The sequence below is a fragment of the Alexandromys fortis genome, unplaced genomic scaffold (assembly GCF_014885135.2).
Source record: "Alexandromys fortis isolate MF-2015 unplaced genomic scaffold, M_Fortis_MF-2015_v1.1 scaffold_14, whole genome shotgun sequence".
NCBI lineage: Eukaryota > Metazoa > Chordata > Mammalia > Rodentia > Cricetidae > Alexandromys > Alexandromys fortis.
This window is the reverse complement of record NW_026067910.1, coordinates 17,314,203-17,328,925: the sequence shown is the minus strand read 5'-3', so window position 1 is coordinate 17,328,925 and position 14,723 is coordinate 17,314,203. Positions and strand designations below refer to the sequence as shown.

General features: G+C 41.9%; 1 protein-coding gene across 13 annotated transcripts in view; it reads right to left on the bottom strand.

Moving 5' to 3' along the window:
• Positions 1–14,723, bottom strand: part of L3mbtl3 (L3MBTL histone methyl-lysine binding protein 3) — a 108,174-nt gene that overhangs the window by 84,129 nt on the left and 9,322 nt on the right. For 8 of the 13 annotated variants that reach the window (XM_050138060.1, XM_050138062.1, XM_050138061.1 and 5 more), the window contains one exon: positions 1,493–1,610. The exons of the other annotated variants lie outside the window; for them this stretch is intronic. In XM_050138060.1, coding sequence (XP_049994017.1) covers positions 1,493–1,594 — 102 coding nt within the window. In that variant the 5' untranslated portion in view covers positions 1,595–1,610. The remainder of the gene's footprint in view (positions 1–1,492; positions 1,611–14,723) is intronic. 13 annotated transcript variants of the gene reach the window in all.

Sequence of the window (14,723 nt, the reverse complement as noted above, 5' to 3'; positions counted from 1 at the left end):
TCTTCTTTTTAATAATTTTAAGTGGATTCATCATATGTGTGCATATTTATGAGTACCATAGACTATTTCCATATACACCTATAATACGTAATGTTCAGATGAGGAAACTGGCTCTCCTGCTTCCTCAAACATTTCCACTTAACACATTAAGCACATCTGTGATCTTTTTTAGTTAAAGTATACTATGCATTACTTTAGACTATAGTTTCCTATGGTACAAAAGAACACTAGAATTAAAAACCTCTGGCTACGTTTTGATAACTACATAAAAAACAAAAACAATAACAAAAAAAAATTCCTCCGGATTTCACTAAACCTCGCTGCAATCGTTTTGTTTCCTTAAACTCACTGGCACTTTGTACTTAATTAAAGCTAAGCCAACCAAAATCTCAAACATTTTTCCAACGGCAGGCAGATGTTTAAATTGTACCCCTGAGGATAAGTGAGAGCAGGGACCTGGCTAAGATATTTGTCAAGCAGCCATCAGAAGGATTAGATTTCAAGAAGCCTAAGTCATGAGTACAATTTTCCTATTTGAGACAGCACAGAACATCAAGTATTACAGAGACAGACTAAGTGACAGCCTGTTAGAGGGACAGGAAGTTTAAACACCTAAATGACTGAGTACAAACACAAAGTCTAAAAGGCCACAGACAGGTTCAAGGTCCCAGAGATAGGAACACAGCTAAACCAAATGAGAAATGACAAGTGGGGGCAGCGTGAGCTCACCGAACTACGTTTCATAGAGCAGCAGGTGATCCTATTGTAGGTTCAGTGGGGGCAGGAGACATGGGGTGGGCAGCACTTATACAGTGGGCGGACAGAACCCCATGAAGAATGGGGACAGTGATGAACAGCACATATATCGTGAGCAGACTGAACCCCATGAAGAGTGGAGACACACGGTGGACTAGCACATATATATCATGGGGAGACTGAACCCCATGAAGAGCCCTTTCTATAAGATCACAGGCTGACTTATAAAAAGAACTTGCTGCTGAAAAAGTGATTATACAAAAACTTACATTCATAGTATAAATAATTTAAAGGCAGCGAATAGTCCTATTGATTCAAAATTTTCATATTACTTTACCCCATTTAATATAAAAACACTAAGAACCCACTCAAAGCTCCAAAGCTATTACTAAAATATTCAAAATGCTAGACCTTCTAGGTCTGCCATTTCCATATATATTGGCCAGCATCATAATAGAATCAAAACAGATAGATAGATGATCCTCCTCAGAGCTATTGATTAATTTTCTTAAACTAAGAACATTCTAAAAATATTCCTCAGTCCCCTAACCCAACTGACAATCTATCAATATTTCACTTTATCTTACCAATTTACTGCAGAAGACCACATACTGTATAAAGCCATAACATTATATTTAATGGTTTGAGTTCTTATTTTATGTATGTAGTCACTGTAAAATAAGCTCACACACAGATACACACAAACATATAATTCATACATGAAAAAAAAACCCACCTTTAAGTCACTTCCTGGTAAGGTACCAACTCCATCCTTCCAGTCCATAACACTGAACACATCAAACTCTTGACCACTTGTGCTAGATGCAGATTCAGTCATGATTTACTTTTTTAACCTTGAAGAGGAATAAGGGAACGTAAATACTTCACATGTACATCAATTTGATTTAGTGATCATTACTACTTGTTTCTTTTAATGACATTATTTTCTTGGTTCATCCATCTACAAACAACTGGTTGGAAAGTATCACTAATGGGCTGAGCACTGGTAGAGCACTTGCTGGCATGTGTGGAGCCCTCCAAGCTCTATTCTACTATGTGTCTGTTTGACTCTGTGTGCCAGAAACTGTGACCAGAGCTGGAGAGGCACTCTCTCTACTACTGAGCTATACCACCAGCTTCATACATTTTTTCCCCCTAAGCACATTCCTACAGGGAAGTTTAACTTCCAAATTAGACACTACAAAATGTTGAGAACAACTGTCAGTGACTTGGCATGATTTTCTTTCCTTATTAAGGTGAGAATTTTCACCTTTTCATTTAAACAAACGGAGGAATTCTCTTCGGCATATTCAAGTCATCAGCATCAATGCTCTTGCAGTTGGGCTTCAGTGTGAAACAAAATGAGGTGTACTTGAAGACAAGCACTGTGAATCTGGACAATCAGTCTGGTAACTTCAGACAGTCAAGTCACCAAGTACCTAAGTGGAGGAGGTGGATATTGTATATACAGTACGGACTCACTGGACCAAAAGATGACCCATTCCTAAGCAGGATAGCCTAAGATCTCACACTAGGCAGAACAACATTTAAAACTGATGGATTGTTTGTTTCTTGACAATTCCATTTAATATTTTTGAGGAGATGTTGACTTCAAGTAACTGAGCCCTCTGAGAACTATAACCTCAGAAAGTGGAACCAAAGATAAGGGAACTACTAAATAAAATGTAGATTTAAAAGATACCATTGATGGTGGGAAAATAAAAGGGGAATTGAGTCCACTACTCACTGTCATCTATATTAACCTATCAATCACATGTCTGACCTACTAACACAACAAACGTGAATGTGATTTTTATCAGGAAGAGATCGAGTTTGTTTGACTAAGTTGAAGCAGCCACCATGACCCCCGACAGGTTCCCAAGAGCCAAGATGTTGCCAAGAACATGAAAAGATAGTGACAGAAATGAGAATGAAGCCTAAAGTACTTAATGAGATGTGATGAGATTTGGAAGATTTACATAGTTCTTTGGAGACATGGTCTCCCAATGACTAAGGTATAATGTTACAACACTGAGCCCAGAGCATGAATTCGTTCCAACTCTCAGATCAATAAATTTTAATACAGGGTGAAACCAACCTCAGTGTTCAGGTTTCAACTGTACACTGTACACCAACCCACCTTTAAAATAAACTACGCTTCATGGAGTTCTGCTGCGATATCAAAGATTTCCACTATTACTGAAAAGCTAGCAAAACATTCCTCTCTTTTCCAACCCTGTATCTACATTAATCCAGACTTTCTTCATATACTTCAGCCAAAAAACAAACGGAGATAGACTAAAGGCAGAAGCAGCTGTAAGAATCCAGCTATCTCCTGTAAAACCAGACATTAGACAGATTTGCAGAAGTTGAAACTATGGCAACTTCTCTTGTATTTATTACTACTATTTTATATAATTTATTACTCTTTTATAAAAATTGTGTTTATATATATTATATAGTGAGCAATCAATCTATTTTAACCCAGTATCAATATGCGTAGGCTATTAGAAAAAAAAATACCTACTTGAGTTTTTAATCATAAATGAGATTTAAGACCAAAACGTCAGAAAATCACTGCTGTGCAGCGTAGTAGTAACTCGCTTCTCTCCATAAAGAAGAAATATTAACCAATGGGCTGAACATGGAACTTAGATCAAAGCACACTTATAGAACATGATGCCCAACCACAAGACACCAATTCACAAAACTAGTCCAATCTAAATTATTGAAAAAACATTACCGGACAGAAAGATGAAGAGCAACTGGTCATCTGATAATATCAAAGAAACACTACTACTGCTTCTTAAAGGTGGGTTGATAGATACTAATACATAATATTTGTTTTCTTTTTTTTACATTCATTCATTCATTCATTCATTCACTCATTGTATGTATGTGTATATTTCAGGGCACATACATGCCACAGTGCATGTGTGCATGTGTGGAGATCCAACAATAACTTTCAGGGAGTCAGTTCCCTCCTCCCATCATGTGGGTTCTGAGGGTTAACCTCAGGTCATCAGATTTGGTGGTAATGAGCCACCTCTGGCCCATCTTTTATTTATTTATTTTTTTTCTTGAGATACAGTCTTGCTAGCTGTGAACTCAGGGTCTTCATGTCTCTCCTCCCTAAGTCCTAGGATTACAGGTACGTCCCACCATACCAGGGAGTATGTTCCTTTTAGTGGGAAGTTCTTCTGTATATTTTAGTGGTACAAGCTGCAAATGGATAGGTGAGAAGACATTCGAGAAATCTGTCTTAAACTAATCAATGGAGTCATGTGACCAAATAAAACTGATGCTGTGCTGGGAACTGTCCAGATGTGACAGGGTCTTTGATGACTCCTTCTACATCCTCAATTTTCCATATGCTTGGAAGAAATAGTTCAAGGTGTCTTGTTTTCTCTCCAGACAGAATCTCGTTTTGTAATAACACCAACCATAACCTGCAATGAAGCTGTGGCTGGCCTCGATCTTATCCCCCTGCCTCAGCCTCCCATGTGCTGTGATTCCATGCTTGCTCCACTATGCCAGCAGGCTGAAGACTTTTAAAGTGTGCTCTTTTAATACACGTCATATGCATTTCTAAACGGTATGTAAAAACTCTGTACTTCTTGGAGTGAGAGACTTTCTTCCACTGAAAGTTTCCAGATGTGCCGATATTCGTTCTTCCCCCTTTGCTTTAAACAAAATATCAACTAGAAGACATTTCAAACTGTATGCAGTGTGAACCACAAGAAGTGGACCTCACTATTACTAAGGCTTAATCCTCAGATCAGGAACTAGGATATGATTGCCAGGGGAGAATTATGTGGGAAATTTTGAAAATATTAGATGAATTAAAACTTTGTTCAGGGTTTCTATTGCAGTAATAAAACACTGTAAGCAGGAACAACGTGGGAGGGGAGGGTTTATGTTATCTTACAACCCTCAAGTCAGGCTCCATCACTGAGGGACAGCTGGCCAGGAACTCAAGGCAGGAACTGAAGCAGAAGCCATGGAAGAGTGCCGCTTACTGGTTTGCTTCTCGGGGCCTGCTTTCTTAGATCACCTCAGACCACAGGCCCACGGGCGATACTGCTTCCAGTGGGCTGGACCCTCCAACATCAATCGTTAATCAAAAAAATGCCCTACAGATTGTTCTAAAAACAATCTGGTGGAGGTGCTTTCTTTTTTTTTTTTTTTCCTTTTCTGTTTTATTTTTTTTTTTATCTTTTTTTTTTTTTTTTTCTAGACAGCTTTCTCTATGTAGCCTTGGCTATCCTGGAACTCACTTTGTAGACCAGGCTGGACTCATAATAGAGATCCACCCCCACACCCTCCCACCCCGCCCCTAGTGCTGGGATCAAAGCCAGGAGCCAGCACTGACCAGCTGGAGGTGATTTCTTAATTGAGGTTCCTCTTCTCAGATAACTCTAACTTGTGTCAAGTTGACAAAAAAACAAACAACTCGCCAGAACGAAATGGGACTAGGACTGCAATGGAACTGGATCTCTTTGAAGTAAGAGTGGTATTCTTTGATAAAACGCTTTCTCCTGCTGGGCAACCAGCAGGTAAGCAGGGTGGTTTAGTCTTTCCCTACCTAAAAGCTATGCAAGTACAAATGTCATGGGAGTAGAACTCGTCTGTGTCTAGAAGAACTCTAAAAGCTGGCAGTCTATAAAAGCTGTGGTGAATGCTCCCTCTACACTAAGGATATTAGATGGGGCAGTAGCTTTTGATTCCCCAAAGTATACATGACCCGTTGACCGTGACTATAATCAAGGCATTGTTGCCCAGCATGCCTTTGCCAGTGACTACTATGGATGCCTCATCAAGAAATTGGTGGCATTTGCTGAAGTAAAGGATGATTACTGCTGGCACCAATACCATACATTATAGTCCCAAAGGCCCCTTTTGTGAATAGCCCATTTCAGCTTTATCCATTTAAATTACAGTCTTCTTGACCTAAGCTTCTATGGTAGAGTGAGACAGCAAACTAAATGACGTGTAGCACTATCTTCACAATAACTTCCTGTCTCTCTCTAGTACCACTTCCTGGTCTCCGAACCAAAGCTGTACTACTTGACCCTCCCTTGAGATCATCTATCTATTGGATGAACCACCTCACCTTCTCATGTAAACGAATCTCTGACAGTCCCAGGCTAGTGAACTTTTCCCACAAGATGTTAATAAAGCTACTCCATTAGATGCTAATAAAGACAGATTTTTTTTTTCATTTTCTCATTTGTTTGTTTTTTGGGAGAATGTGTGTCCCGAGATTGAAACTGACACACAGCACTTCCAAGGTAGGCAAATACTGGCACCAGTTAGTAACTTATATTCAAAAACCCCATGTTAAGGGGCTAAGGATATAACTCAGTGGTAGAAAATCCCCAGGACAAAGCAAACAAACAAAACAACAAACAAAAGTTTTATGTGATGAGGCTGGGCCTCTCCTAGTCACCGTAAACTAATCTGGTATGGACTAATAATCCAGACCTGATCCTCCAACTCAAGACAGTCTACTTCTAGAATATTAGACTTCGGTGCGGATAAAACCTGAAACAATCCACGGGTGCATCATGGGTAGAGAGTTACAACCATTCCATGCCATGGGATAAAATGACACAAAAGGTCTCCATTCTAATTCAGAAATAATTCACGTCATGGTTGACATGTTTAATTTTAAACAAAGTGCAAAAATGGTGTGCCACCCTTTGAGTAAAACAAAAAGAAACACAAAGGATGCGTTGTGTATGCACATCAACTATTTTTAGAAGGATCTGTCAGAAACTGGGAACCCTAGCTGTGTCCAAAAACAGGTAATGATGCTAAACAAAAGCCATGTTGAGTTTTCTCTGTGTATCTACTAACGCTACAACAATACATTCAAACATCACGATATAAATATGGCACATTCTGCTTCATACTTATTTAAAAGTATATTATAAAAGGCATGCCTTCCCACGAAAATATTTGCTACTGATATCAACAGGAGAAAGCACGGTCTAGAAGTCGCGAAGAGGAAAGGAGCCCTGGGAAGCTCTTGGGTAACTTACTGAGAGGTGTCAGCACAAGTGTATTCACACAACAGACGGTTGAGGGAAGAAGTGCAGGGTTCACTCCTTCACCGCACGACCAGATGCAGCCCCAGCCCCAGCACTTACAGTTCCCACCATTCCTGAGCAACACCTGAAGCTCTGGTGACATTTACTAGTCTATCCTTCCTCAGAAATGTGACTTTGAATCATTCCTGCCATAAAGCTGAGGGGCAGGAGCACACCGCCAGGCCTGGCCAAGGGCCAGGTATGCTCTTAGTCACAGAGCGTATTCTTACTGCTACGAACACTGCAAAATAAAAGGATTTTTTTTTGAAAAAAAACAAAACAAAACAAAACAAAAACCTGTTTCTTTTTAAGAAACTTAACGAGCAGAATTAACTGCTCGCCGAGTCTTGTGTTGAAGACGGACTAAAGGGAACATGGAGACGGTTATGAAAGTCCTAGGCCCTGGCCACAAGAGAGACGTTTCGGATACACTGAAGTCTGAAATGTCAAACGCAATGACTCAGACACACTGTGTGAGCACAACGACTAATGTTCCAAAAGGAAATCAGTAAAAAAGATGTGCAAACTGACTTCAGTTAGTGCTCAGCACCCTACAGATCATGCAACGAGTGAGACGAGCAGCTAGGGTCTGGGGGGGGGGGGTTAAGTTCTACTTCAGCGATTTTACAGAACTTAGGTGCTACAGTTTCATTTATTTCGTATTTTTATTTTTTTAATTTGAGGATTGAAGGTGGCTTGGGACCTAAACCTACTCATCTCACATTGACTGAACATACGCAGGGCGGGCGTATGTGCTCTTCCTCTTCATGAGTCTTTTTTCATACCACTTGTTTGCTCTTTCTGCCATGAGCAGATAAAAGAGAGGCTTGGGGAGAATAGCAGCTCCTCTGTAGGTGCCTGGAGCACTGTGAAGGGAAGAGACTAGATGGAGAGAAGATAACAGTCCTCTGACGACAAACAGAACAACCTCAGTGGCTCAGCACTTCGCAAAAGAGTGGCCCAACTCTCACCGGAAGTCTGGGCCAGCAGATGAAGGGAGCAAACAAGGATGACCTGGCTACAGCATTGTGTGTGCAGCCTGGCCACACAAACGCTGTTCAAAGCGTTTTCTCCAAAATTGATATTGACAGGGATGGCAAGTCAGTGCTCATCAGGAGCAAAAAGACAGCGGCTGGGGACACAGCTCAGTGGAAGAAACCTTGTCACACAAGAGTGAGACTCAGACATCAGATCCACAACATCCACTTCGATGCCAGGCAGGCCGGATGCTTCACCTTTGATCCTAACACTCAGCACAGGAGACAGGGAAAGCCCAGAGCAAGCTGGCTAGACAGAATTGCAGAGTCAAGTCAGAGTTTAAGTCAGAGACCTTGTCTCAAGATAGGAGGTTGAGAATGATCAAGAAAGACATTTGACTTCAACCTTTCGCCTCCACATACAGGTGACCTGCACACGTGAGCACACAGATGTGAACACACACATACCACCAACAGAGCTTTTATAACGAAACAAACAAACAAAAACCATAAATAAGGGCTGGGGTGTAGTCCAACAGTATACTGCTTGCCTAGCACAAAACAAGGAAACAAACAAAAGATCAGTTAAAGAGCCACAATCATTTTATACTTGCTTTCTTTGAAGCTGCACTTTCAAGCTTTTCATTTGACAGATGCAATTTCAAAATTAAGGTCCAGAGATGCGAAGGTTGTGCGCCCAGAGTGGTTATACAATGGGGCAAGCATCACATCAAAGAAGAATCACATTAACATTCAGAGAACATGATTAAAGATGTGTGATTCACACGAGAGGTCTGAGATATTACTGCTTGATGTTGATAGACTTACCTTTCTAAGCTTTGGTTAAGAAGACAACATACCTTAATATCTTATATACAGAACGGGAAGCACTAAAATCATTACCACGAACCAGACAACATGACAACTGTGTCAAAGAGTCACTGGACAATGAAAGAAAGCCACACTCAGAGGCAGGAGCCCAGTGCTTCTTTAAGATCATTAGCCAAAGAAGGCCTTTTGTTTCCTAGAAATCAGCATTCTTGCTGGATGTGGGGGTGTGCGCATTTAATCCCAGCACAGGGAAAGCAGAGACAGCTGAATCTTCGTGAGTTCAAGGCCAGCCTGGTTGACAAAAGTTCTAGAATAGATAGGGCTACGTAGTAAGACCCACTCACAAAAAAGAGAACGAAAACTGGTAGGGGAAATCTCACAAGGCTCTACCCTAGAGTAGGAACTACAGGCAATTAATGACACTCAGGGAGGGAGAATCGGCCTTCCCCAGGGATGAGTTTCCTAATTGGTTATCCAATACCAATACCAAGAAGGCAGCGCTAAAAGCATACACATAAAAACAACATTAAATGGACTCAGCAGATTATATTCATATGTGTGTATATTTATATAGATGCTTGTATATTTATATATGTGTGTGTGTATATATATATACACACACACATATTATGTGTGTATAACAACAATACTTTTTTTTAAAAAGGTCATGAATTTGAAGGGAGTGGGAGAACATGAGAGGAGTTAGAAAGGAGATGGGGGAATAATGTAAACAAAGTACTCATATATGAAATTTTCATATCAAAACTGTCTTAAAGTGGCTCTTTCACTGTTCACACTCTAGAAAGACTACTGGTCTCTTCCCAAAGCAATTCTCTTGTCATAACAAAGAAGACTATGTCAAGGGAGGATGGGAAATCTGGCGTCTACGTATCTCATCACCCACGACTCCCCATAGTACCACTGCCCTGGGCAGACTGTACTTAAACAAGACGAGACTTCAGGCCAGGTAATAAGTCCCAAAGACTGCTCCCTCCAGATGTGGTTTTGGAAGCCATTTACTCATGATAAAAGATTTTGTGATTTAAACAAGTGAAATTCTTAGCAGCCTTTGGGAGAAGCAAGGCCGAGTCTCTCAGCCATGTGTAGGGTGCTCTCTCAATGTTCTCCACGAACACTCAGCCCTCAGCCTTAGGCTCCTTATCACAGAACATGGAGTCCCTGGACTCCTCACTATAAAACATAGTTTTATAGGACACAGCTCACTTATCTTCAGATTAGACTCCGCTACTTGGATGCTAGCTTCAGATCTAGCTGCTAGTTGGCATCCCTGTGCTGAGGTCTCTGGTGTCTAATCCTGGGAATGGCCCCCAGACCTAAAATCCTGTAAGTCCAGTCTTGAGAAAGTGATCCTGAGAAAGATTTGGTCCCTTCATTATAAGGCCTTCCTAAAGGTCTCAGAGACTTTCCATACTTCCTATATGGCCTTTATTGGGACATTTTCCGTTCTCCAAAGTACCACGTACACAGGGCCCTCATACACAGTCAAAGAACCTAACAGACAAAGTTAGAGAGACACCGACATAGGGAGGCAAATGGGACTCTGGTTAAAGATGTCACCAACACAAGCTAGCTTGAACCCTATAACTTTCTTTTCACACTGGTAAGGACTATTATCTCCACTTTAAAAGTAAGAAAATTCGGGCCATCTGGATAAGAAACACTCTTTCATTTTCCAGGACAGTACCCAATATCTTTCTTTATTTTACACAATAGAAAGGAAAGTGTATAGTAAGTGTGGTCAGCAAAGGCTCAGGAGCCACAACCCTTGGGATTAAATGTCAGTCTCACAAATCTCTTGGTGCCACCTTAGGCAGGGCATCTGTGCCTTCCTCAGCCTTCGCTGCTTTGTCTACAAAACAGATAGAAATATCTACTTGCCAGGGACATAAAAACTTCTTTTTGTTACAGTGTTCAAGTTGAAATGCTCTGCCTAATGGTTGGCCATCCAGAAGAAAGGAAAACAATGTATTCTGTATGTCCAGGCTCCTCCCACCTGGAGGACCACAGGTGTTGTAAGCAGCGCAGGGCAGAAAGATAACTGTGCCAAGACTGCATTAGGAATCCTCTGGAATTATTCAGTGGTTCAGAGGCTGGACGAGAAGCCCAAGGACTCTTGAGATTTCATGAAGGAGTAGATTTCATTTCAAAGAGAATGTGGAAGAGTTTGTAGAGTATCCCAAACAGAAGGTTGGTAACTTAGTTTTGCCAAAATCTTTTACAAACAAACAAAAAAATTTAACAACTTGAAAGCACATAAACATAATGAAGACCTAATTTCTGAACAACTACCACGAATGAAGCCACCGCCGACCTTTCTGTGATATTTACGCTAAGGAAACATTAAATGTTCCTCTGTGCCCCCAACGGTACTTGTAAAACCTGCTTTGCAGAGAGCAAGTAGAAAGGCAACAGAAAGTGGTGAGAAGGTAGTGGGAAAAGAGAGATAAGAGGGGTTCCAGCCAGGGAGGGCTGCTGTAATAACTACAGGGTGAGTCTCTGCATGAACCCCGGGATGTACACAGAGAGCCCACGGAGATGCCAAGGGAAGAGCAGGAAGACAGCAACCGCCCCTGATGATAATACCTGTACTGAGTCCTGATCACCTACAAGGAAATAGAAGGCTTTGAAGGAGAACTTTTTGCTAATTTTCAAAATCCCTCAGAAAGACTATCAGCTGGGTGAACTAGCGTTGGGGGGTGATGGATTGGTTTGTACAGGGTCGCCCTGTGACCACGAGAACTTCAGCTCAGATCCCCAGAACTCACATTAGAAAACACTGTGGTACACGCTAAATGGCAGCAAGATGAGATGAAGGCAGAGGAAGGGGAAACCCCTTGGGTTTGTTGGCTGGTTAAATGCCTAGTGTGCTTGCTGAAAGTCCCAGGCCAATGAGACCCTGTCTCAGATAAAAGGGGTCAGGTGCTGGAGTAAACATACAAAGGGTTGTCCTCAGACCTCCACATGCACTTATGCACAGACAGACAGACAGACCACACACACACACACAAAGAGCGATCAAAAAAGAGTTATGGATGCAGCGCAGAGGTGTACTGCTTGCATCATCTATGAAAGGCACTGCATTTAGGCATCAATACGGGGGGGGGGGGGGGGGGGGGGGGGGGGGGGGGAGTAGCAGAACAAGAGACTGGCGGAAGAGAGCACTGGGGAGACCAGAAAGAAATTCACTTCTCCATCCATGTCATGTTCTCCACTGAAAATTCCCAGCTGACAACGCGGCCGCTAAGTACCTAGTTCACTGCCTGGCAGAAGCGTAGCTTTGGTGCTCCAATAAACTCCCCTCACTTAAGCGTCAGAAGAGCACATCAAAAGAAGTTAAATTCAGACCTCTTAAATGGGCTTATTCAATAAGGATAAGAGCGAGCCAAACTCGCACTTGAAGCATCTCTCAACAAACACATATTGCTACAAAGAAAAATTTCCCTTTCAAATCAAGCATGACAGACACAAGCTTTGATATTCTACTCGCCCGGCCTGATAAGAACTCTGAGTTGCACACATATTGGAACTGCGATCTGTACCGGAGAGATGATAAGTTCTGCCCTGAGGGCCTGGGTTCCCATATTGCGAGCAGACAGAACTCTAGGTTATTATGATGTGAGAACTGAAACGTTAGTACGATCAAGAACCGATCCTGGAGGCTATGGGGCTCCTATTATCCACAGGCCCTGAGCAGCAGCGGAAAACACCAAGAGTCAGGTAAGCTCTATGAAGCCTTTAAATATACATTCCGTAATTAGGATGGCCAGCTCTTGCCATTCTCCCCCTACTCGCCCAGCTGGCCAATTGTAGGGAGAACAGCCTTATTTGCAGCATCAAAGAATTTCTGTGACTTGCTGCCTGTGCCGTCATGAAGACTGTATGCAAAGCAGTAGTCGCCAGGGTAACCTTTACAAAATCTCAACTTCCTGCCCTTTAGTTCGTTCCTGTAACAAGAAGGTGAAGTGTTTGAGCTTCTGTGGCCTAACCTATTTACTTCCTCTGAAGGAGGAACAGAAAATGAAAAATGTCTTTCAAGAAAGAAAAGAGAAATGTAGACAGAAAGTGAAGATCACATTAGCCGACATTAACGGGCTGACGGCCTATTTAATAAGCTCCCGTCAAATGCTTTTGAGTTCATGTTCCATGCACAGAATAGGAGACGTCGCAGGGCAAAGAAGAAGGCTCGGAAGAGCGCCACCATCTCATCAACATACTACACTGGAATGACAATAATAGAAATCCTACACCCATCAGAGAGATCCAAGGGCCGGGAAAAGAACGAGGACCTGCCTGACACAGACACTTCCACGCTTGTTCTACATATGCATGAACTCAGATTTAAAAGAAAAAGAAGCTAAAAGTAGTGCCTTGTTCTTTTTATTCCATTTCATAATTTTTAAATGCTAAGAGCAGCACCTTCTTTTTTTTCTACTTTGTGTTTTTATAGAACGCAGAACCAAAATGGAAGCATTTACACTCTATCTCTCTTTTGCATGTAATAAATTAGATTTGACCAGATTTCCTTTCTCTCGCAGAAGTCTTGCCTCCAGGCTTATCTCCGTAACCCTTTGTAGGCAGCCTCCCCATCCAGAGATTGAGCTGTGAAGCTGCATCCACCCAGGAAGCCCGTACCAACAGGTTGAATTATTTAGATTACTTAACACCCAGACATGATTAGCCGTGCAGACCTTCCAATTCACTCACTATCCGGGAGTCAATGGTGAACCGGATGGGGGAAAGACTCAAGTGGTCTTGCAGGCTAAGCAACCTTATTTCAAACACTCTAGAAACACAATATAAAGGTATGGTCCCACTTAGCAGGAGTGGGGGGGGGGTGGGAGGGGATGCCGTCAAATCTGAACAAGCCATTACCCTCTAGTCGGCACTTGTGATGACAACTTTCTAAGCCACCCTAAAGTCTTGTCTGATGTGAACAACTCACATAGCAGATATGTGTGACCACTGTACCACTGAACCCCTGAAGAAGGCAAAGGGCCCCTCCCTTCCTGCACCATACACTCGGTCTTCTGATCAAACTTTAGCACAGGTAGTTGAAGCACTGTTGCGGAAATATTTCCAACCCAGGTTGTGTTTGCATTTTGACTCTAGGATAGCACACTACTATCCAGCAGCACCACCCCACCCATCCACTTGCTATCCCCCCCTTCTGCGCGCACGTGTGTGTGTGTGTGTGTGTGTGTGTGTTATCCCTTAAGTTTCTTCTTTTACAATCCTGGCTGTTGAGTGAATTTCATCATCTTTTCAGTCTGTGTCAGTAAACTTAGGTTCCACTTTTTCCTGTGTTAAAGAGGATTGAAGCCAGAGTCTCTCAAACGCTAGACAAATGCTCTATCACAATCCCAGCCTCTCTCTGCTCTTCTTCAATGTTATTAATACTGTGTGTCATTTCTATCCAGAGGACTTTTTTTAGCATAACCCAATCAATATCAATAATCTCAATTCTCAACTTAAGGATTGAGATAAAAAGATAAATATTTTCTTCCCATCAATCCTTCTTTATTGTTCATTAATATGAGCCAATACGTCACAGAAAATACATTAATCTGGAAATATGTTTTTATTTTAACTCTAGGAGTTGCTGTTTGAAAATCAGAAGTCTAAAAGTAACCAAACAGTCCTAGGCCTATACTGTCATTTTCTTTGGCCCTCCCCCTTTCAAACAGTACCAAATGGATTTGGACAAGTTACCAAGTATCTCTGAGGACTGAGTTACTTTGAAAGGAAATAACAAGTGAAAGGAAGAGACGCAGCAGGAGGCTCAAGCAGCTGTGCTCTGGGTTCAAGGCCAACCTCTCCCTCAGCTACAGTTGGACTTAAAGCTGCCTTGGGCTACACAGTGAAACACTATATCAAAAACAGAGGTAATGGGCTGGAGAGATGGCTCAGTGGTTAAGAGCATTGCCTGCTCTTCCAAAGGTCCTGAGTTCAATTCCCGGCAACCACATGGTGGCTCACAACCATCTGTAAAGAGGTCTGGTGCCCTCTTCTGGCTGCAGACATACACACAGACAGAATATTGTATACA